The sequence below is a fragment of the Amblyomma mixtum genome, chromosome 7 (genome assembly GCF_055824585.1).
Source record: "Amblyomma mixtum isolate Tamu chromosome 7, ASM5582458v1, whole genome shotgun sequence".
NCBI classification, from domain to species: domain Eukaryota; kingdom Metazoa; phylum Arthropoda; class Arachnida; order Ixodida; family Ixodidae; genus Amblyomma; species Amblyomma mixtum.
Window position 1 is genome coordinate 61432330 of NC_143018.1, and position 24590 is coordinate 61456919.

At 49.3% G+C, this 24590-nt stretch overlaps 1 protein-coding gene across 4 annotated transcripts in view; it reads left to right on the top strand.

Moving 5' to 3' along the window:
* HUWE1 (HECT, UBA and WWE domain containing E3 ubiquitin protein ligase 1) overlaps nucleotides 1-24590 on the top strand; it is a 142600-nt gene that overhangs the window by 104701 nt on the left and 13309 nt on the right. For 3 of the 4 annotated variants that reach the window (XM_089552788.1, XM_089552790.1, XM_089552789.1), the window contains 12 exons: nucleotides 260-332; nucleotides 1755-1855; nucleotides 2166-2392; nucleotides 3415-3697; nucleotides 7491-7780; nucleotides 8895-9217; nucleotides 9708-10018; nucleotides 12982-13305; nucleotides 16438-16637; nucleotides 18158-18443; nucleotides 19795-20076; nucleotides 22990-23136. In XM_089552788.1, the coding sequence (XP_089408914.1) occupies nucleotides 260-332; nucleotides 1755-1855; nucleotides 2166-2392; nucleotides 3415-3697; nucleotides 7491-7780; nucleotides 8895-9217; nucleotides 9708-10018; nucleotides 12982-13305; nucleotides 16438-16637; nucleotides 18158-18443; nucleotides 19795-20076; nucleotides 22990-23136 (2847 nt within the window). The remainder of the gene's footprint in view (nucleotides 1-259; nucleotides 333-1754; nucleotides 1856-2165; nucleotides 2393-3414; nucleotides 3698-7490; nucleotides 7781-8894; nucleotides 9218-9707; nucleotides 10019-12981; nucleotides 13306-16437; nucleotides 16638-18157; nucleotides 18444-19794; nucleotides 20077-22989; nucleotides 23137-24590) is intronic. The other variant, XM_089552791.1, reaches the window with a different exon arrangement.

The following is a 24590-nucleotide window of genomic DNA, read 5'->3' on the forward strand; positions in this document are numbered from 1 at the left end:
CTGGAGATTTCCTGATTGTTTCGCGTGGTCCCCTGAAAGTCGTAGAAACGAGGTTCTGTCGTATATGGCGGGCAGTGACCTGCAAGAGGTAGTCCATAACAGCCTAGTGGCTGTCCTCATTGTGGCACATCAAATTCAAGCAGCAATTCGTAAGAAGTTGCGGCACTCAGTTTGCCCGTTGGCATTTCAATTTATACGTGCTGTGAATTTTGTTCCTGCATATGTTGCATGTGGTGTTTTCTTTTGTGGGGCTTTGCAGAGACTAGGGAGGCGGCCGCCGCTGTTGAAGACGTTGGCTCTGACGGATCGCAGCAGCCGGCTGAGGAGGAAGTGTGAGTGTTTGTTCAGCATTGTCGGATCCCGCTGTTACCTGTGCATATAATGTAGCTGTTTGCGTACTGCATATTTTCCAAGTCTCCCGCGCACACATCAGTTGCTTGTGGCAGCATTACTCCAGTGTCCTTTATCTCGCTGCTGCACAAATGTGTAGTTATTATTATTGAGCAGCGATCTGTGTTAGTTGGCTTTTTGTCTGTTGCCCTTGGCTTTTCGGAGTTCCGCAAGCAAGGGTTGTAGTTTATGTCTATGTATTTCTTCATATACTGTAGATGCAGAACACACCTTCAATTTCAACGCCAGTGGTTTTTAACCTAGATGTGTTAGTCAACAGGCTGATGCCCCTGAGTTTTAACTGACATTCCAGTGTGTCACTGAGATTCGAGCAAATACAATAACACGTAAATAATTATTCATATAACTTCTGTGATCCCGTAATTTGCTATGTAAATTTTGCTGGTTAATTCAAACTGGTGGCTTCGAAAGACCTCGGGTGCTAAGCAGCAATGGCGGACTCAGCCGCAACATTTTGCCACTTATAACAGGCGTGCGAGCCTGCATTAAGCAGTATGATACTTAATTGGGCTCTTTAATGCTTCGCACACCATCACGCGGACAGCAAAGGTACCTTCACTTAGCACAAGGCACGGTAATGTCACGCCAGCTAAAGTGGCCCTCTGTAGTTCATCAAAGCCGGACTGCTCTTCGGCAGTGTTGATGCAACAGAGCGCAGTTTTTACATCATTGCTGCCTTGCATTGCATCGAAATCATTGATATAAAATGCACCAGGCCATGCTATGCCGTATTGGCTGTATAGACTGCACACATGCACCCTGGAGCTGAGCCCCGCCACTAACCTGACGTATCCAACCTTGGCCTCTGCCCTTTAGCATGCTGAGAGTGTAGGCATATGAATGCGCGAGCGAACAGCAAAGAGCTTTGTCAATAGCAGAGATACATTGAGAGAGATGCACGACTGTATTCTGCATACGTCGAAACTGGAGGGGCGGAAGTATGGGTGACCATGACTAGTCGAAACGAGCTCCTGCTGTAGGGAGTGAATCGTTAATGTCGACCACAGCTTTGTTGAGTGCAGTGGTAGCGACGCTTATGTACTCCAAGCAGTTGAACAATGTTTCACACTTGCATTTTTTGTTTTACTTTGATTTCAGATCATTAAAAAACCTGCTCTTTTCAGATATTTTACGTGGTCCAAAGAGATTTAAATTAATGGTTTTCTACTGCACATATGGGAGTTTGTTCAGATTTGTTTATCAGTGTGATGATCTGTTAACCATCTGTTCTAAGTGCAGACTACCTTTGTGCTTTGTCCTCTTCATCTCTCAATACTTATCAAGTTGAGATTTGGAAGTGTTAAAATCCTAATGGAAAAAATTATTGTCTTGTTCCCGTGCAGGGAAGCTGGGGTTCCAGTACCAGCACAGCCTCCACCTTTACAACGTGCCTCTGATGCAGCTGGGCCCTCGGCCTCCCACGACTACTCGAGCATCTTGGGGGGTGCGTCTTGGTTCTCTGCTTACGAAGTGTGTGGTATTGCTGGCGCTGACTCGTTGCAAAGGGTTGGCCAGGGGTCCCACCATCTCCTAATGAATTGGAGACCTTGGTGTTCGGATGCTTACCTTAAAATTTAAGGCGGGTTTTGTGTTTCGCCTCCATCGAAACGCGGCCGCCGCAGTAGGGTTAGAACCCTACCGCGGCGGCCGCGTTTCAGTGGATGCGAAACGCAAAAGGCGCCCATATTGGGCCTGCACTCCTCATCACAGATGTCCCAGCCTGCGTAATTTACGCGTTTTGTGCCTCCGCACAGATGTGGAGATCCCCGAGGGTGTGGACCCGTCCTTCCTGGCTGCGTTGCCGGAGAACATCCGCCAGGAGGTGATAGCGGAGCAGCTGCGGCTCCAGCGGCTGCGCACGCACGCCCAGCAGCAGCAGCAGCAACAGCAGGCATCTGCCTCCTCCGCTGAAGGGGCGGCCACATTCACTGAGGTCAACCCAGAGTTCCTGGCTGCCCTGCCCCCCAGCATCCAGGAAGAGGTGGGGGCATGTCTCTTCTCTCTGTGTTGGCCCCAGTGGCACCAAAACTGCATTCTGCGAGTTGTCTTGTCGTATTCATGCTGCTTTACTGTGCACGGACATCGAAATCAGCAGTAGATGGCGCTAATTTGTTCTTGCGGGAAGATTTGAAGCACTTGGTGCTAAATTATGTTAGTGAAAGGATGGCAGAAAGCTAGGATTGTGCGAATAGTCTGTTTGTTTGAAGTGAGTTTGAAAGGAATAATTATATTCGTCAAATAACTTGGTACCAAATATTTGGAATACTTTTGGCACGCAATGCCACAAGCTTTTAGCTAGGCACGCATGCCACGGTGTCATCCTGTGGAAAGTACCTCTAACTGAAATCACACGAAGGAAGCATTTGCTTGAGACAAATACATTGAAATTTCGAATAGCACATAGAATTGAATAATTAATACTTCACTATTAGACCGAATAGTCAGAGTTATTAAACACTGTGCAAGTGTTTAATAATTCTGCCTATTCGGTCAGACGGGGCTCTTACTATATATTGACGAGGTGTAATGTGTTGGGAGAGAGTGGCAGAGGTGGAAGGCCAGACTGTAATATCTTGAAGAGTAGAGCCAAGCTGGTGCGTAATTTGTAAAAGTGTAACAAATGTAGCCAGAATTTGCAAGTTCCTCGGATTTCCTGAAATTGCGGCCATATTTTTCCTTTCTACCGTCCATATTTTCGTACTTGCATTCATTTCTTTGTGACAAGAGTGCAGGTTGTGTGGCTGAGGTGTTAAGGGCACTGACATTCAAGAGCCTGCTTCCCAACTGGCTTCACCCCATTTTTGTGTAGTGGTTGCCACAGTGGAGCAGTGTCAGGCCTGCTGCATAGTACTCTAGATCGCTGCGAGCTAGCGATTCACCTTCGTCATTGTGAAGTGATGGTCATACCGAAGGCAATGCAGTCACGGCATAATGTGAGAGAGAGTGTTTGCTTGAAAACTCTTCAAGAGTGCCATCTCATGAGAAGAGCGTTGCCAACTGCAGGTGCTGGCGCAGCAGCGGGCTGAGCAGCAGCGGCTGGCTGCCCAGAACTGCAACCCGGATGCCCCCGTGGACCCGGCCTCCTTCATCCAGACTCTGCCGCCGGGCCTGCGGCAGCAGGTGCTGGCCGACATGGACGACTCGCTGCTGGCCCTGCTGCCCTCGGAGCTGGCCTCGGAGGCACACTCGCTGCGGCGGGAGCTCGAGGCACGCCACCGGCAGATGCAGGAGCGCTTCTTCTCCTCACATGGGGGCACCGCTCTGTCGCGCATCCTCCGCTCAGCAGGTGAGCTCGGGGGAGGGGGAAGCAAGACGTGAGATAGTGTGTGCGGAGAGTGCATCTCAGTGTGGACCACGGGCTGTTCGCGTTGCCAGTACAGTCGAACCCGGATATATCGAACCCGCATATTTCGAATTATTGGCTATATCGAACACACAGATTACCCCCTTGAAAATACTATGTAAAAGTATAGGACAGTTGCGTTGTATATCGAATTCCATTTTCGCCGGACATTGGATATATCGAACGCCGCGCCGCGCCCCTGGAAGGCGCGCTTTCCCCAAAGACATTCCTGTCCGGTCCTCAGCCGCCTCAGCAGAGAACATTTCCGCAGTCAGTCAGCAGGCGCAGGGCCCTTTTTTTTTTTGTTCCCCGTTTTTGCGCCCCACCGGCGCGAGCTTTCCCGCTCCTCCTGTACCGCCGGCATGTGCTCCGTCAAGGTCATTGGAGCTCAGCGAAGAGAGAGCGCGGCATGGAGACGCGCGCCGACGGTTCTAAGCCACGCTTCTTGGGGAAAGAGAGAGAGAGAGAAAACGGTCGCTCGTGGGCACTTCGTGGGTCTGGGGAAAAGAGAGAGCTCAGAAAAAAAAATAAAAAACGAAGCCCAGAGCGCCGATCTTTCTCCCCGCTCTTTCTTTTCCCTCCGTCGTTCCTTCGCAGCCTCGTTGACTGCCGCTCGCATAGGCTTCGCTCTTATCGCTCCATCTGCGCCTCGCGTGTTTTTTTTTTTTTTTGTGTGTGCCTGTGTTTCAACGCGCGACGTGCAGCAGGCCTTGAAGTGGCTGGAGATGAATGTCCGGAAGATTTAGATGACGATGAGTGCTTGGACGACGCGTTTCGCGACTTGTCCAATTTTCTCGACCCCGTTCCGTCCGAAGTGGGACTTTAACGCTGACAGCGAACTTCAAGCGGTAACTGGCGTTCAAGACGCCGACTCCAGCGACGACGAGGGCAACTGTGTTGTCGAAGAAACGCGTACGTGCGCAGCCACTGAACTGCCGTCAGCGTTAGCCTGATTCGGCGCTGTCGCGGCGAAATGGAAGGCACTGTGCTCTCGCACCTGGACAGTCTCGAGAAGATCGAGGCCAGTGTTTTGAACTTCGTTTCCCAGGGAAAAAAGCAGCCCAAAATTAGTGATTTTTTTTCCGCGAAATAAAGCGCTTTCACATTGCGTGCCCATACTATGTGATTCGCGGCTGTTCCAAACGGTAAGCCACAATTTGTTATGATCGGGAGTGCAGTTTTAGCCTATATCTGTATATCGAATTTTCGCTATATCGAACTATTTTCCAATCCCCTTCGAATTCGATATATCCGGGTTCGACTGTAGATGAAAGACGTGTCAGCTGTGGATCTCATTCCCCAGGTGTAGCAGCCTTACCAAGGCGTGGAGGAAGGGCGAACATAGGAGGGGCCCCGGATAACGTCGGCTGCCTAAAACTGCAGTGCAGAAAGCGTGCCCAAAGTTGCGTGGTTTTTTTTTTTTCACAAAAGAGCACTGAGATTATCGGGCATAGCAGTGTCAGGCCAGGGCCATGTTACCACCGGCCGACCTCTCCACCTTTCCCTCATTAAAATTCCTTTCTCTCTCTCTTGACCACTCTGCTGTCCGAAGGGGAAGGGGTTTTCCCTCTGTAGCTGCTTGCTCTGAACTGATCGGCACATGCTTGGGACGTGCGCTTGGCATACTGTTTGGCGGCTGACTCGCGTGGTGGGCCGTCACTTTTGGCTTTAACAAGCATGACATAAGAGACTGTTCTAAGTTGTTTCCTTCCACCATATATTAAGAGTACTTTATGTTCACCCACCTCATGTTACACGTTTTGTAGTGTTGGCTCTTGTTAGTTGTTTTTCGTGTCGTCGGCATTCGCAGCGCCATCTGCCACCTGCTTCAGGTGGCAAAGTGAACAGTGGAATTCTCCCTCTCTACTTTTAGGGGATATGAGGTAGAAAGAGAGGGAGAGAGAGGGCGGGAGGCAATGGGTGGCAAAGTGGCTTGGGCATATGCCTCGGCTGTGGGAGGCGGTTGGTTGGTTCAAAACCCACCGCCGGGCAAGGATGGGTACAACCATCACCCGGTAATGTGCCCTGCTTCTTTCTTTGCTGTCACACCACAGCTAATGCTTAAGCATTTGCATTGTGCACTCGCAGCCATCCTGTGCAGCCATCTTCACTGTTGAAATAGTTTGAATTAAAATGAAGGCGTTTCACATAATTTTGTTCCTTTGTTTACCACTTCCAGGGTTTGCTCATGGTCGCCAATTGATATGTGGAAATAGCCAGAATTGCGACCTTTCAAACACAACCAAAATGTTGCTGACGGAGCGCGCATTTCTCGAACTGCAGGCAGTCAAAGTTCGGTGTTATTTGGCGTCTAAGGGCCATGCTTGTGGATTCACGTCTTTGGAATGCTGTAACACATGAATTGGGTGGTATGTTCTAATAAAAATCTGCAGATAATTGCAAGAAGTTCTCATGATCTTGAAAACGAATAGATAAAAAAATCTGAATTTTTGACCAATTTTTGTTCTACCGTACTAGTTATTGTGTCCAAAAAAAAAAAGAACGTGACAGAACATGTTAAGGACATTTACACTCAGAAGTTGCTGGCCTTGCTTTTTTTTCTGCTGTTCCCGAGTTCCCTTGCTTTGCAAGACCAGAGTTTGTGCAGCAGACCATTGTTGATTAAAAGGTAAATATTTTTGGCAGAAACCTGCCTGTCCAGGTAAAACAGAAGGATCTTTGACGTGTGTCCTACGTTTAGCAGCATCAAGAGGTTACCTAGTGTTGCTTCTGCCTGTACAGGGAGACTTATCTGCTACCTCGTGGTTCATCACCTGCTGTGCTCTACAGTGAAACCTCGTTACAGCGAACAAGTAAAAAAATCATAAAATAGTTCGCTATAGCTGAAATTTGTTATGCATAATTTCGTCGAAAACACGCACAACAGCGGCGCAATTTCGTCATTGAACGGATAGCAATTCTGGTGATCCTTACTTGTGAAACAGAGAGGGGTTCTTCCGGGGGTATGGTGGCGTTTCGAAGATGCTCGTGGCTATGCCAAAGACTGCAAAAAACTGAGTGTCAGTTAGGTTGGCTTCACCGTGCAGCATCGCAAGCGCAGGCTACTGTGGCTTCTCCGCATCACAGCTGTGTCACGTAGGAAGTGGTATGTCAGAGCGAAAGCTATCGCCGATTTCACCACCTCCGCAACAGCCGACATGAGTGCAAGATTGTTAATGCAACCTTACAACCAGCAGTGCCACTTCTATGGTGCTGTCGATGGATGCCAGAGGCGTGAACGCATGCTGACTGCCGGACTGCAGCCTTACACGCCGCTGTTGGCGAGTGCGAGATGAAAATGCAAACCTTGGCACGAATGCTTGCCGCATCACCATCAGTCATTTGACCATTGCAGCGAAGCCTGCCATCTGAACGGGCACACTTTGGTGCTGGGGAGTTCGATACACCCATTTCATGACCTACCGCGTTCAATATATAAAGTAGAAATAGCATGCCTTTGTCAAAATTATGAAAAGTTCGATATAGCCAATAATCCGTAATACCCGTGTTCGTTATATTGAGGTTTGACTGTATTCACCTTTGTTGGTTTCAGGAATTAGGACTAGTGTGTTTTTTACAGCCTCGAATATGCTGTAGAACACTTATTCTGGAACAGCTGCGGTGTTCTGGTTATGGTACTGCTTAGTAGTGAGTGACTTGAATACTTGTAGTTTCATGTGTGCTTGTGCTGCCGCTCACCGCGCACTCCCTGGTGCTTGTGCCTGTGCGTGTGCAGCGGGCCGCATGGGCACCCGCTACACCATCCACACGGTGCCCCACCACCGGGGCCAGTGGACGTGGAACGCCCTCTCCTCCCGGGGTGGGGCGGGTGGGGGCTCGTCGGGGGGCGCCCTGGGGCCCCCCACCTCGCAGCAGGCGCGGGGCCGCCAGCTGCTGGACCACGAGGCCCTGGCCTGCCTGCTGGTGCTGCTGTTCGTGGACGAGCCCCGCCTCAACACGGGGCGGCTGCACCGCGTGCTCCGCAACCTCTGCTACCACCCACCCACACGGCAGTGGGTCGTCAAGGTGGGCCTCTTACTGCTGTCGCTTACAGAACTGGCTACTTGCACTGCATTGTGGGTATCATGAGATACCACCAGGCTTTCCACGTGCCACGCCTCATGTGTCCTGAGCATGCTCTTGCTTACATGCACTGCTCTTTTCGTACCTTCCTCTTGTTCCGGCTTCTGGGTCGACCATCTCATGAGCTCCCTCTGAGCACATGAAGGAGCATGCCCATGGTACTTCTTGTCAAATGCATCGTTAGGAATGTGCGGTAATAAAGGATGTTAAACCCCATAAACCAAAGCAACCAGAGGCATCTGCTACAGCAGGCCTAGTTGCGGTCAGTGCCACAGGAGATACTAGTGTACCTCATAGTTGCGACAATTAATACAGGAGTGCGCTAGGTGCTGTATACGACTTGTGGAGGGAGAGATGGTACAGAAGCTCAGAGGAATAAAGGTTATCTACCCATTCAGCCACACGTGTTTTTGTGCACTGTTAGAAGAGGGCGGCTCTGAATGTGGAAATGTGGCGGCGCCAGCTATTGAGAAAGAGAAGGCATTGAAAGAGTTGAGTGGAGTCGGGAAAGGACAGGAGGGAGCAGGCACAGGACTGGGCATCACGAAGCATATGACAGCTGTGACATAGCGACGACGACGGCCACTTACTGCTTGGAAGACTGCAGATGTAAATGCATCGGCAGATTTGCTTCAGCTGATGTCGCGCACATTTCTGAAGTGTTGCTTTTCAAATGATGTCGACGTATCCATTGTTTCCACACTGTTGTGTGCCCTGTTTTCTTTTCCTGAGCTGTTGTTGATGCCTCGGCTATAGTCGGAAAAACTTTGATCACATTATCTTAATGTATATTTTCTCATTATCGTGAGGCCTTAATTTCCTCCTGAAGTTATTTTTGTGGTCGCACTATTTAAGTCCAAGTACGGTAATGCTTAATTTCAACTGAAATTTAAATGGCCCATTGGGGCCACGTTGCATTGAATAAAAGTAGACCTCATTCAAATGCTGAATCCTTGACATGGTGGTCCTTAGAGTTCATCTGCGTGCTCTCACATTTCCTGGGGTGTTATTGTGGTGTGCTTTTTGTAGTGCTATAGCTTGTTCTGGCCTTGTGCAGTCCCTGCTGTCCATACTGGAAAAGACGAAGGACAACAGGCCCCTGGAGGCTGCTGGTCCTGTGGTGGACAGTGTGGCGGCCGCCGGAGGCACTGGAGCCAGCCCGGGCTCTCACCAGCAGCACACCCCTCGGGGCAAGAAGCTGAACAAGGGCCAGGCAGCGAGTCAGCAGCAGCAGCTGCAGCAGCCGTCCTGGCTCTCCATCAGCCTGGATGCCGCGCTGGGCTGTCGCACAAGCGTCTTCCAGATTGTGCGGCACTGCAGCAGTCGCCGACCCTGTCCGCAGGTCACCATCCACCCCCAGGCATCGCCAGTCGTCTGTCGGTGAGTGCTACAGGGGTGTGGCTTAGTGTGGCTGTATGTGACAGAGCCCCTTGGTAGCACAGAGCAACTAGATGGAGTATATGGTGGCCTAGGGGTTTGAGCATCTGCCTTGTCTGTGGGAGGTGATGCATATGCAGCACTCTCATGCAAGCGTTCATCTTGTGATTGGTCATTTTACCCTTACCGCATTCCTTGATATTAAGACAAATAAGAGCATGCATTTCAGCAAAATTTCTCAACACCTTGTGGCAAAAAGTTACATAACATATTACGCAAGTAAAGAAGCACCAGTGTTACAAAAAATTAAATGGCAGGTTTGGAATCGGCAAGCAGAAACACATCTTTCCCTAGACATTTCTTGTTGTGACTAAGATATTAAAGTATATTTTTTTTTCTGAGACCAGCTTTCTTCCTTGAGTGCATGTGTGCGAAAACGTCTTGGGTAGGAGAGATATTGAGAGGGGACATTCCCCTTCTTCCTCCATCCCAGGCATGTCCTGGACACACTGATCTCATTGGCAAAAAGCTTCCCCGTCCATTTCCTGCCGGAGAAAGTCCGTGGTGGCCATTCGGGTGCTGCAGCATTGGGCAAGTCCGGCACGAATATCGGTGTTTCCTCTTGCCGCCCTTCATCGCGGTCGGCACCTTCGACGTCCGGCGTAGCGTCGCCCCTGGCTGCTGAACCCGGCAAGGACGGTGACTTCTGGAGCGTCCTCGTGCGGCTCGATTGCAATGTCTCGGGTGGCAGCGCGGGGAAACGCGCACCCAAGGCTGCAGCTCCAGAGGAAGAAGGCGCAACAGGTCAGTGAATCGACTGCATGAGCAATTTTTTCTTGCGTGCTCACAGCACTGGCCAAATGGCTGTTGAGAATAAATTCTGTAGTTGGATGCAACTTAATTCTGGAGTGAAGCTCCGCCCAGATTCAGGACCGCGGTACAGAATTCCTTCACAACAAAAACGTTTTTGGTTAAAATTTTTCTTTGTTGTTTAATCAAGAAGATGAATGCCCTATGAACTTATAAGGTCAAGAATTGTGATGCGCTTTGGCCTGTTTGATGTAGTCGAGCATCAAAAATGTGATCTCATTTAGTGTTGAGATTGTTCAGTGGAGTTATACACGATGCTGCGAACCATAGCCCATTGTTGCCAAGCGCAATTTTTTTAACGTTGCATCTTTCTATAGCAGTGGGGGCCACATTTGGGTAGGTACAGCATGCATACCGGGTGTCCCAGCTAACTTGAACCAAGGGTTTAAAAATGAAATATTGGAGTCAGGAGAGTGAAACTACCTGCATATTGGTGATAGGCATTTGGCGCACCACGGGAAATTTTTTGTATCGCAATTACTTAACTAGTAATTAAGATAATTTTTTTAAATTTTTTAATATTGACTTTAGACACTAAATGTGATTCGCAAAGTTGGAGAGCACTTTCAGAAACCCGCATTCCATTATTCGCCATAAAGAAAACCTTACGTGTACCTCTTTTTCCGAGCTCGAAAGAAAGCCCGCGAAATACAAAAAAAATCACGTGACGAGCACATTTGCGCGTCGCGATCGTGCTGCTCTCAACCGTGCTTTCAGTGAACGAAATCAGCTCCGGCCTTTATTCGACGGCCCCGTTGCAGCGGCAGGCCGATATCTTGGCGGGGGTTTTTCGTCCGCGTCAGCTAGTTGGCACCCGGCGACGACGACTTAGTCCCAATCTGATAAGATACTGAGATGGCGAGTCTGCTTTGTCACTCAGAAGCAAAAGAGAAATACAGGGAATAATGTTTCGCCGCGAGGTGTTGGCGGCTGTGTGTTGCAGTTTCCTAATGAGGATTTTGAAAGCTGGAAGCAGCGGTGAAGCACAGTTTGTCGTGTGCTCTTCTTATGCCACTCTCATGCGAGACTGAATCTTTGGTGTAGTGATTACTAGCACTGCAGACATGCCGTTTACAAATGAAGAGAAAGCAGACATGGTTCTGGCTCTAGGTGCATGTCATGGGAACAGAAGGCGCGCTGCAGACCTTATGCAACAATGGCACCCAGGCAGGCGGCCAAGTTCAGTAACGATCCTGCGTGCCTTCGAGACGCTGCGACGGATGGGCAGTTTTACGTCCACACGACACAGAGCACCTGTTTTTGACGAGGACTTCGAGACGCATATTTTATCGCTGTTCGCTCTGGAACCCCAAGCAAGCGTGCGCAGCGTGAGCGAGGATACCGGAGTCTCCAGGTCATCAGTTTGGCGAATACTGCGCAAACACCGCCTGCATCCGTACCACGTACAGCTTCATCAAAATCTGTTGCCACGGGACTTCCAAAACAGGACCGATTTTGCTAATTGGATTCTGATAAAGATGCAGGACGACCCGGATTTTTTGAACAAAGTGATATGGAGTGACGAAGCTAGTTTTTCGCGCAATTCACAGGTGAACCTGCACAATGCTCATTACTGGAGCGATTCAAATCCCTACTGGGTTTTACAGACGCAGCACCAGTACCAGTGGTCATTTAGTGTTTGGTGTGGACTTTTCGACGGTAGTTTGATCGGGCCTGTGTTTTTCGACCAGACGCTGACAGCAGATCGCTACACCAATGATATCCTCAGAGGACCCGTTGACGACTTCCTTTCGGATCTACCGCTCGCCAGGGCCACAAATGTGTGGTTTCAACACGATGGCGCCCCCGCGCACAGCAGCGCCAAGGCTCGGACCTGGCTCGACGCAGCGTTCCCGCAGAAATGGATAGGACGACTAGGTCCCGTGAACTGGCCAGCCAGGTCTCCTGATATGACACCTCTGGACTACTTTTTGTGGGGTCATATCAAGGACAAGGTGTACAGCACACCAACTTCCACACCGCAAGACCTTAAAGACAAAATAACGGAAGTCTGTTTAAACATGCCTGAGGCTGTCATACGAAATGCAACGGCTGATTTGGTTACAAGATGCCATAGCTGTATCGTCGCACAAGGTGACCTATTCGAGCACTTTTTATAATTGGTAAGAAACCGAAATGAAATGGAGTCAGGACAACCGCATGCCACGGCTGTCATCGCCGCACAGCCAAGCCATAAACCGCCACTTTTATTTTCTTTGCAACTGGCAAATAAAACTCCTCTCATTTGAAAACTTCGAGCTTGGCAGTCTTTATCGCGACTGCAAAGCGCAGCGCACTCGCTGCAATTTACACCGTCACGCGCGAACTGGCTGACACGGCCGAAGAAACCACCACCAAGATATCGGCCTGCCTCTGAAACGGGGCCGCCGAATGAATACCGGAGCTGATTTCGTTCACTGAAAGCACGGTTGAGAGCAGCACGATCGCGGCGCGCGAATGCGCTCGTCACGTGGTTTTTTTTGTATTTCGCGGGCTTTCTTTCGAGCTCGAAAAAAGAGGTACACGTAAGGTTTTCTTTATGGCGAATAATGGAATGGGGGTTTCTGAAAGTGCTCTCCAACTTTGCGAATCACACTTAGTGTCTAAAGTCAATATTAAAAATTTAAAAAAAATTATTTTAATTACTAGTTAAGTAATTGCAATACAAAAAATTTCCTGTGGTGCGCCAAATGCCTGTCACCAATATGCAGGTAGTTTCACTCTCCTGACCCCAATATTTCATTTTTAAACCCTTGGTTCAAGTTAGCTGGGACACCCGGTATATGCCTGTGCACCGAGACTTCAGGGCCAGGTAGCTGTAGTTAATCCAGAGCCCTCGATGAGCCTTAGATTCTCTGTTGTAATGTGTCCATTATTTGTTTTAACTTCCCGCGCAGGTTCCTTCGAGTCATCCCCATTGGCCCAGCTCATCTCGCTTCTGGCGCACCCCGTGGTGAAGCGGAGCTCGGTGCTGACGGACCGCCTGCTCCGGCTGCTGGCCCTGGTCTCCATGGCGATTCCAGACCAGGAGAAGGAGAACAAGCCACCCGCGGAGGCCACCCCTGCGCCGCCTTCCTCGGCCAACAACGCTGCCTCCGCGCTGGACCTGGACGGAGCACTCCTGGGCCGCGCCACCGAGGTCCCCTCTTGCTCTCGACAGGAGCAGCAACACCAGCAGCAGCAGCCGCAGCCGCACCACCACCCCACTACTGTCGCCGAAGGTGAGAATTGTCCTCCCTTGCTGTGCCATGTTCCCTGTGGTAGAGACTGCTGTGTTTACTCGAATGTGACACTGGCTTTATTACCAGATAATAGAAAGGAAAAAATCACCCATCATGTAAGATTACATCAGATTTATGAATCATTGAATCATCTTTCCCTGTTTCATGCCACCAAGAGCAACTCGTGTGCTAAAATCGTGGTCGCTCTTCATTTGAGCAAGTAAGGTACCCCATCTGAGTGCCACCAACTGAAAGCCAGTGGTGTTTATGACAGGCGCAAGCATCTGCTGACCTGATGCACTACGTTGTGAATGTGCGCTTAAGCTTAATTGAAGTTGCTTTCTCATTTAAGGGGGGACACGGCTCTTTGCGGCCGAAAATTGGTCAAAAAATCTTATTTTCGACCTTTCCATTTTCGCGATCCTGACGTCACTGCGCAGCTATCCACGAATTTTCGTTGAAAAATACCGCCTAATTTACGCGTTATAGCATTCCAAAGACGTGAAACAGCGTGCGCGGCCCTTTAAATTGAGGTCTAATCGCACCAAACTTTGACTGCCTGCCGTTCGAGAAATACGCGCTCCGCCGGCGCCATTTTGGTTTCCTTTGAAAGGTCTCGATTCAGGCTATTCCCATATTCCGTTTGGCAACCATGAGCAAGCCCTGGAAGCAGTAAACAAACAAACAAACTTGGGCAAAGCGCGCTCTGCTATTGGTTCTCGAGATCACGTGACAAAAATGGCAACTTTTGGTTGGTTGACGGCATTGACGGCTTGCAGCCTGGCGCCATTTTGAGTGGGTTGGGCAGTCCCACTGTTACGGCGAAGTGAGGTTCGTCGGGCGCTAAGTGCGAAATATTTCAATTTACGCAAACCTTAGGCTAGGAACACTAAAAGGGAACGAAAGGTAGAGATCCGAAGCGCGCTGGGAAAGCTGTATCGTTGCATCCTGGTGTCTACATTCAGCGACTACGCTCCGCGACGGCGCGGCGCAACAACGTCGTAACTGGCGGTGCTTAGCGTGACAGCGAGGATTGAAAACGCATCCCGAGGGAGCGAAAGGCAGAGATCCGAAGCGCGTTCGGTGCGCTGCATCGGCGCATCCCCTTATCTAACAATCAGCGATAGAGCGCCGACGCTTCGCGATGACCTGATAACGCCATCAGCGGCGGTGCTTAGAGCGGCGGCGAGGAGTGATCAGGGCGATTCCTGCTGCGTACAGACAGCGTAATCGTGACTATGCAGATGAAGAAGCGATACCGAAGCAGCTTCCCATGCAGCTTCCGTTGACAGCCAGCAACGGCGCGACAGATCGAGCTCTCCGGTAAAGCTGGTGGCGCGGCGCCAGCGGCGGCCGCGAAACGGTGTCCGCAAAGCGTGGAATCGGAAACCTTGACGAAATAAACTTGCTTCTCAATGTTTTTAGGGGCAAGATGAGCAAAGAGCGCGTATCGTTCGTTAGCGGCTGACTGCGATCACAGCGCCGGTAGAATCGCGCACCGCAACTTCGGGGAGGTCGCAGTGCAAAGGCACTTATCTCGGGTTCCAGCCTCCAGACTATGCCATCTGTTCGCCGGCAATTTCCTTGTTGCAGGCGCAATTACGTCAACGGGAAATGGTTCTCCCACATCAGAAATGAGCCAGAACTCACTTCAGTGATTTCTAGTTACCCTTGGTGCCACAAAAATATGCCAAAAACGTTTTTCTCCGATTTCTCAGAACTGTAATTTTGGCACATTCAGAATTTTGGAGGAGCGATATCTCCAGTTCTATATCAGCTATTAGTATAATTCTTTTTGTGCTAGAAAGATAAGTGCACAGGTTGTGCAATAGGGCTTAAACCACTGCTTCCTTGGGAAAATTCTGAAAATAAATCTTTTGTCCAAGTCGTCCTAGAATGCTCTTTTATGCCTTATTGCACTCCTTGGTGACTCTAGATCGTTTATAAATAGTAATGTTCTTCACACAGTCTTATGTTAATTAACCAAGTTTCCTCCAAACAAACGACATAGTTTCCATGATAAATATAAAACTTACTGCTGCAGGCCCAAACCGTTTGCAGTTTTAGAATCAGCACATGAAAATGTACAAACAGAGAAAATTTGGTGCAAATCTGTCCATAAATAGAGAAAATAGTTCTAAGAGGGGTGTCCCCCCTTAAGTCTACTCTTCCTTGGATGTAACGTGAACCGAGCTGTAGTAGAGTAGCAAGATGGAGAAAGCTTATTACTTGTGGAAATGCAAAACGCAGCACAAAAAAGCCTGCTTTCGAAAGCAATAGTCTGCAGATAGGAACCAGCGTGACCAGCAGCAAGGCACTTGGGCAGTGGAACACTAACTGCATGAACTTATTTGACATGGATTCACTGTTGGTGCTATGCAGAAAATTACTGAGCAGTGTGATCCGTACAGTATCATCTGATAGCTGGTTCATAGCTTTATCGCTTGAGGAAATTTTTTTTTTCTGCCCTGTGACATAGGGCATAATGCTAATTCTGTAGCTTCTGTCTACTCACCACTGTTTCCTGGGCTGTTCATCTCGATCATCACATTGATGGTGTACAGAGTGTGCAGCGTGGTAGAGCGAACAGTTAGCATGTATGCCTTCTTAGCTTTGAATTGGATCCAAGAGCATCATGAAATGAAAAGGAAACTCGGAGGTGCCAAGCAAAAATACATGTTGTTGGGACAGTTGGTTTGATTCCATGCTTGCAGGAATCGGCGCTCCAACCTGTCGTCCTTCTTGTTCTTGTGCTTCATTTTTGTGCACTTAGTCCTGCAAGCATGCCAAGCACCAGCAGCTGATTAGAACAAGCATTTTCTTGTGAGAGCAATGAGCGTCAAGTTTATGCCACATTTGTCAAGCGTACCTCACAGATCAATTCAAATATGTCCACTATATATATATATGTCCACGCTAGGTTGCTGTGCGAACCCGCGAGTGTTCGCTGATGTCTTTGCATTTGGCACGGATGGAAAGACTGTCTCATGCCTTCACGTGGAAGACGCTGCTATGCTCAGTCAAAACAGTCATGTGGCTCAGTTCTTCGTGAAGGACAGTGCATCTAACTTGGTTTCACATCTGCAGTGAAGATTCGTTTAGGCTTAAAGTTCTCTGTCCTTGTGCATGCAGCCCTCGCATCGTCAGCGGCGGCCGCGGCGGCAGCTGCTGCCCCATCGACAACGCCACCAGTGTTGCCAACTGCACCTGTGGTTCCAGTGCCGGCCGCAGAGAAAACCCCTAGCAAGCCCATGGAGGTGGTGCCCATGGAAGAGGAGTCTTCGCAAGTGGAGAGTGTGGTGCTTGAGCAGCATCTCAAGCTCGCCGTGGAGGTGCGTGACCTGGCGTGCATGGCACATGCGCTTGCAGGAAGTCGTGTGGCTGTCACTGCGGCATTGTCACGGGCTGAATGTGTTCCCTGATATCGAGCACCACAAAGCATGTTGTAGTCGCATCAGCTGTCGTAAACATCAGCTCTCCTACTCTCACCAGGTGGGCTGCTAAAGTAGTTGAAAGCGAAACTAGCCGGAGTTTCCTACCTCTGGCTAGGTTTGAACGACACTCTACCGCTCATCAGGGAAAGCGACCATACTATGAGCAAGCTGGGTAGAACTGCGGACGTTTGTAATTTTCATAGTGGGATTGTGGCTCAACCGAAACTGCCTTAGACCCTTACGCTGCAAGTAAGTTGACTCCGCGTATAGGTCGACCCGGTGATTTTAGAAGGTCGCTTTGGAGAAAAAGAACATTGACTTATGTGCAGCAATATTCGTTAATTGCTTACTTGAAAGGTGTATGTGTGCAGAGCTGTAAACTATGAGGGTGCTACTAAAAGCAAAAATTTCCAGGTGCATTCAGTGACAACCTGAACATGTGTTGTTAGTGTGAGCACCAGCTAGTCTTATCCTAGTTGCGCTGTCAGTTCATGAAAGTTCTCAGCTGGTCAGTTAAGGGGGGACACTGGTCTTAGACCTATTTTCCTTATTTTTAACCCAATCCTAATAAAACTGTACTATCTTGCTCAGTTTTTTATACTGATTTCAACAATGCAATTATCTTTCTCATTAAGGGGGGACACTGGTCTTAGATCTATTTTCCTTATTTTTAGCCCAATCCTAATAAAACTGTACTATCTTGCTCAGTTTTTTATACTGATTTCAACAATGCAATTATCTTTCTCATAAATTAGTTGGTTCCCAAGGTAATTAATTTTAATTAGTCATTCATTAGTACCTCGGTGCAAAAAAAACTGCTCAATAAAAAATCATTTTTAATCCACAGCTGCATAGTATGGTGAGTAAAGAGTGCAATAATCAAAGCAGTTTTTCCGTTTTACCCTCATTAGTAATTTTACAGCACTTTGAATATCAGTGTTCAAAGTGTGAATGTAGTGCATCGGTAAACTTTGCGAAATTATAAATTTTTGAAGTGTGATTGAACAAATCTGCTTCGATTATTGCACACACTGTGCCTTCAGCTTCCCTTAGCAAATAATACAACATCTCTATCTGTCCTATATGTTGAGATATCGACATACTAAGATAGCCAGATGTCCAAAATTTTCATGCTATTAAATTGTCAGCGCCTACATAAATTCAGCCCACACGATGATCTGAATTTAATATTATGGTCAAAATGATGACTTCTTAAAGGAAAAAAGTGGTACAGTTGGAAAATGATAGCTGTAAATTCCGCAAATGTCATTTTTTGAAACTCGTTTTTTTTTGGTCATGCCGACACGTCAGGCCGACGTTACCAGCCTCACCGTGCTGATGCAAGGCAAGCCAGTAGAAATTGCTTTGCTGTGTTTTTATTTCATCGACTGGCCTTTTTTGTGTGTCTTTCCTCGCAGACGCTGACGTCCAAGGCGTGCTCAGAGGAAGGCTTGGAGGATGCAACATCTCTGTTGCTGCGGTTATCGCGGGGATGCCCTTCCGCACGGCAGGTAGTCCTGCGGCTACTGCTCGAGGGAGCACGGTCGCTTGGATCCACCGTCGAGACCTCCATCGCCGCCCTTTTGGCCGAGCTGAGGACGCTCAATGCCCGCCTGGCCTCTGAGCGTCTCGCTCTGGAGGAGAACGAGCGGGATGATGCCAGAGCTGCAGGTCGCACCTCGGCGGTTTCCTCTCCACAGCCCGGTTAGTCTCTGGCGTTGTATCACTCTTGGGGACAGTTCTGCGGTGCCCGGCTGCATCAACATTAAGAAGTTTATAGATAGGTTTATTATGTTCTAGTAACGAGGAGGCCTTTAGAGTGAGGGAGTGTGAACTCTCTCACTCTGTCATCAGCAGCTACACAAGGCGTACTGAGCGTTGCATGACAGGCCAGACTTGATGCTAAGCAGCGGCTTTCCAGAGGCCATCGCATTTTAACTGTTTCTGCTTCTGTTTTAATTGCAGACACACGATTCCAACAGGAAACGATTCCAATTGCAGTGAAACTAGCTTTCCAGTGATACAAATCTTGCTCTGAGCGGCACTGCAAAAACTGAGCTATCACGCTTGAAGATTGGACGTTTTTCACAGATTTCAGCAAGTTTTTTTCTTGCTACCTATATTCTCAAAAACACCTTTTCAAGTCACTTCAAGGCTGTTCTTGGAGAAAATTCTTTGGGTGTGGTTAGGAAGATCATACAGATACTGAATATGGTGTTTTCTGTATTTGTTTTTCAAGTCTTCTGCGATTTGACCCCTGTGTCCCCCACTATTGTTAAGACTGGAATCCTAGAATTACTGTTTCAGAAGGGCCCTCGAGCATAAGAACAGCGTGAAATTTGGGTGATTAAGGGGTGTGCACCGCTGATCTATGATTGAATGTTTTACTTTGCACCTGTGTGTCACATGAAGAGCACATTTTGTTTTATTGCGAAAGCAGTACTTACTACTCGCACTTTCAAGCCTTCGCGTGACCCGGCCGCAGTGACGTTTGACCTTTAGCGGAGTGAATATGGGCGACCAACTTGGTCCTTCAGATAGCCCGGCTGCAGTTACGCCGCGCCGCGCACCTGTGGCGCTACTGCTGCTGTGACATCATACCAGCTCTAGATTATGGGTGACCAACTCGCTCCTTGAGAGAGCCCGGCTGCAGTCACGGTGTGTGTTTGCCGCGCTGCGCACACCTACCAGGCTTAACCAAAGCTAAGCCCCCGCCAGTTTTATTTAATTAGGATGCTGCAACAATTCGTTCATACCACACCTGTGGCATATATGATTTGTTACTGGATGCAGCCCACCTCTGCGTATCTTTGCTGACATTTCAGTGCCTGCTAAAATCCTGGTAATCGAGTAATAAATGATTAGGTGTCGGTTCTTTCGCAGCATGCTGTGTTATTTGTGTGGGCACCTGGCAGGTGAGCTGCCTTCTCATAGGGGAGCAAGTGTAAGCTGAATGAGTCAACTGCGGCATTTTCCAGCACCTTTGAGCACCACTGTAGCAGTGCGAACTCTTCGAACTTTGCCTTGAATGGCCTCCTGTGCCTCACCCCTGCAGGCACGTCAGGCATCCAACGCTCGGCAGCGGGCACCATCCAGGACCGGTTCACGCACTCGACGGTGGTGATCACCGCGCCGGGTGGCCCCGTGGGTGGTCCCGGGGGCCCCCCTGGAGGCCGGCTCCCCAAGGGTGGCCGGGAGCTGCAGCTGCCCTCGATGGGCACCCTCACCTCCAAGATGTCCTCGCAGGCGTTCTTCCTGCGGGTGCTCAAGGTGGTCATCCAGCTGAGGGAGGCAGCGCAGGGAAGCCAGCAGCAGGCCGCTGCAGCCAGGAGGAGGCGTGAGTGGCTGTTTTCGATCTGTCAGCCTGCTCATGGCAGCTGGACTAAAAACACTGTGAGGGGACGCTCAAGCCACTACACTACTGCCGTGTTGTCATGGTGGTTTGAGCAGCTGTCTCGCATTCAGGAAGCTGCAGGTTTGAACCCCAGTGTCACCGCGCGTGCTCACTGGTTTTCGAGTGGCGAGAAGCTTTCCCATGGCTCGGTGCTGGGCTTTTTCTGGGTTGAAACACTTGGAAAAAGTCTTAGACCTACCTGTGGCTTTGGTGGCTCGATAATTTGAACAGCTTATGATCTGCCTGGGACAGTAAAGCCCAGTTGTGGACTTCTTACAGCGACGGCTGTTAAGGTCATGTTTCCAGTTTATGTGGCACCAGTGTCGGGTAACACAGGAGGTGCAATGCAGCACCACTGATTGGTTGGAATGGATTGACATCATGCATCACGCACTGTCGTGGCAACTCACCACACTGATTAGCCAGAATGCCAGTCATTGGTTGGTATGAACGCAATGACATAACTCGTGACGTCGTGAGGCCATTCACTAGAGCTTAATCATGGCTTTAATTTTAGTGTAGTGGCATTAACGTAACAGGCTCCGGCCGCGGCGTCCAAATTTCGATGGAGGTGAATTTCTAGAGGCCCGTGTACTGTGCAATGCCAGTGCACATTAAAGAATCCCAGGTGGTCTAAATTTCCGGGGCCTATCACTACGGCATTCCTCATAGCCTGAGTTACTTTGGGACGTTGGATACCCATAAACCAAACCACAAGCATAGTGTATGCAAAACGGGTATAGCATTGAAAGCGAAACGTGGCTGCACGCAGTCACTAATACAGTCGACGACCGATTTTTCGGACTCTCTAGGGACCGCGAAAACGACCGAAAAATCGGGCAGTCCGGAAAATCAAATTTCACCGAAAAAATCACGAACTTATTACCACTATGCCGGAGAAAGCGGCCAGTTGTATTGCACACATTCTAAAGCTCCTCATGACTATATTTCGCCGCGCGAAATACCGTATAAACGCGTATAAGGGCCGCACTTTCTTTTTTTCAAGATTCGAGGGCCAATTTTCGGGGTGCGGCCCATACACGCGATATGCAAAAAAAAAAAAAATTTTAAAGTAAAAACACACCAACCAGGGAATGAGCGACATTTATTCTACGTTCAATCGTCACTCGCGAAGTATTTAGACTCCTGATCTGGCGCTGCGCTCTGGTGCACGCTCATGCCAAAAGAAGCCGCGCAGCATGTCCGCTGTCAACGCGTAGCCGTTGTTCCGAAATTCCATCGCATAGAGGAGCAGCTCTTCTTCCAGTTCAGGAAACTCGCACGGCTTGACTTGGAAAGCGCGCTTTTTGCAGCTTGTGTTTCTCTCTTGGTTGCACCATCATCGGACGCACTTCTCGGCCACGTCGAATTTCCCGCCCGCCGCACGCTTACCGACCGCGTTCGAGAGCTAACTCCCAGCCGTGTAGCTTAAGGTGCTTGCCCATCGCGCTAAAACTGTGAAGCTCGGCGGCAGCACGCGAAAGCCACTATCACGGCGAACGCGCTAACACGCATGCTAACACGCCACGAAAGGCTGGAGCTGGCGATACTGATGCCGATGTGAACAGCGGAAAATCGCGACCGAGAAAAATGTTGATAATGATCACGGCGCCATCCATAGACGGCACTTGGAAGCTCCGGTGCGCGCGTGGCCTCCGCGAACGGCGCAGCGCCGGAGCAGATCGCGGCCGCGATAAGATCCGGCGGCACGATAAGATCCGGCGGCGCGCCCGGCTTCGATCGCGGAGACCACGGCGTGCGCGTAGCCTCCGCGATCGTATTCGCATTCCGTGTTCGGGACTAAAGACTCGGCACAGATGAGTTCCGTGAACTCAGACTACGGTTCAAGTTCGTGGGGCGGAAGACATTCAGGACAGTACGAATTCGAAAACACGCGAGCGCAATGTGCCGACTCGCGCAGAATTTCAGCGTCGCAAGAGGCTCCCTTTAAGCTTGAATTTCGTTTTGTTTGATCAAGTTTTCGATATCTCCTGCAGTCTGAATTAATGAGGTTCCACTGTACACATTATATGGCGGCTTTGGTGCTGGCGGCGAGTGCGAACGAGGTCCGAAAAATCGAGTGGTCAGTTGCGGTGCGTCCGAAATTTCAAGCGCTCTTACACACTGGCTCTATGGGCCATGTCGCGGTGCCGCGAAAAAGTCCGAATAATCAAGCATGTCCGAAAATTCAGGCGTCCGAATTTTCGGTCGTCGACTGTAAACCAATGGCAGAGAGTTGAGAAGATTAAATATCGGTCACATTATATGCCTTGCTGGCACAGCTGGTCACATGATGCACGTCACCTGCCCAATCTGTTCTCCACATTCTGCATGCCTGGGTGCTGTGCTAGCTTTGTTGTTGCATCCTTACAACTTATTCTATGATCGGAGATGAGGAAGCAGACTATCCGCCTGGGGGCGCAAACACTTCAAGTGCGATTTGTAACATTGCGCCCCTAAAGCTGCTAGATGGTGGCAAGGGTCTCGATGAGGAGCACATGACTACACTGGGGAGCGTCGGAAGCGTCATCATGATAGTCACCTTTCCTTGGGGAAAACGGGGTGCGGCCCATACACGGGTTTATACGGTACTACGAACTGCGTGATTGTTAGGTTTGTTAAAATGGGCTCCACTGTACCTCACTTGCAGTTGCACTTCATACATCGCCTTCATCAATGGTTCTAATGCTGACCTTGCAACTAAATCTAAGGGTATTTGGTGCTACAAGATTAAACAAATTGCTGTGGGCTGGTGGGCCACGTACTGTATGAGGCTGTTGCGCCAGCGAGGGAGAGGAAGGGGAGGGCTGTTCTGACCGGCTGCTTGGTGCTGGTGTGTGTGTGTGTCCACTGCAGTGTCGGGGGCTTGTGAGATGCCCACGTCAGGAGAGCCGGTGGCCTTCGCATGGTCCGCAGACTCTGTCGTCACCAGCACGCCCCTTGCTGAGCACGCACCATGCCCCGTGCAGCCCAACCACCACATGGATGTCGATGGGGCTGGCGGTGAGAGCCCGCTGCACCACTCCCCCCTTTTTGCTTTTTTCTTCTTGCCGGCAGTAGTCGTGGCTGCTCGGCCACCTGCTAGGTCAACTCCCCCCGACCCACCCTTTGTGACTTTGGTGCTGCTGCGCGATTGTGATGCTGGCAGCTGTTTTCGTGGCGCTCCTTTGTTGTGCTTCCCTTTTGTTGGCAGCTTGTTTAGTGATGTGCGCTTTTGCAGTGCTAAGTTTGTTTCCCCTCTAGGGCTACGTGCATTCTGTGCGCTGAGTTTGTTTGGGAAAGCAAGAGCATGCAGTGCCTTTTCTCCCCTCGCTGCACCTTCTTTCCCTTTTTTTCCCCCGAATTCCACTGCCGAGTTTGCCCGGCTGTTATTTTCTTGGCGCTTGCGTGTGCGATAGGTATTTAGCGAAGGGCTGGCCCTCTAGCTCTCTAGTTGTGTTGAGGGATACTGCTGCAAAAATTTGCAGCTGCTGTTTTTGCTGCAAATGAGAGTTGGGACCGGTAAAGCTGATAACTGCCAAGTTTAAAAAAAGAAAGTGTTGAGCACATTTTTTCTACAGTTTTCATTCGCGCTGCCACAACTGACGGCAGCTTTCGAAAGCTGCAGACGTGTCGTCACAGCATTCCCAGTGCTCCCGTGCGATTAAAATCGCAGTGCAGTTGTCTGTGCGCACTTCGGCTAACTCCACTTTCGCCACCAGGGACATTCGTAATGAAAGGGTCAGTATGACAAGACAAAATGCTACCATGCGAACAGGAGGGAGGCGAATGCAAAGCTTATACGTCTTTTAGAGTTGTATTAGTCGCCATTATAGCTAATTTTATGCTGAACAGAACCATGCTTTGTGTTGCTTAGCTATGCTACAGCACGCGCTTTCACACATGCTTCACCTCATGTTTGACAAGGCAGCTTGCCGCATTGTGCACTCGTAAAATCTAGAAAATGCAACCGTTCTCTAAAAATATGCAAAGTAATGATCATGTCTGTATAATCACATACTGAGAATATTTCCTTCGTTTTCAAACTTTGCTTCAGTATGCCTTTAACTAGCTAAACTGAGCTGTGAATCTGTTGTATAGGCTTCGCTGTAGATAAGAGTCGTCCTGGAGAGCAGCAAATGGACATTGTTTGTGATCATGCTGGTGCTGTCATTATCTTACTTCACATCTTTTCAAAACAGTTTTGAAGACTGTGTAACTATAAGAAAGTGTCTTTTTCCCAATGTGGGACTACAGCTGAAAAAATTTTTTTGATTGGGCAGGTGGCTGCTTGTGTCAACAAATTCTCATTGCTGTTGATCAATTTTCTGGAGGGCTCAGTGGGTCCAAAAAATGATTCAGATAACCTTGTACACTTCGAAATATCCGTGAACTGAAAACTTCACTTTACGATATGATAACATACCAATCATAACTTTCTTTTCGAGCGTTGTCATCGAATACTTCCTTCCTGTGCT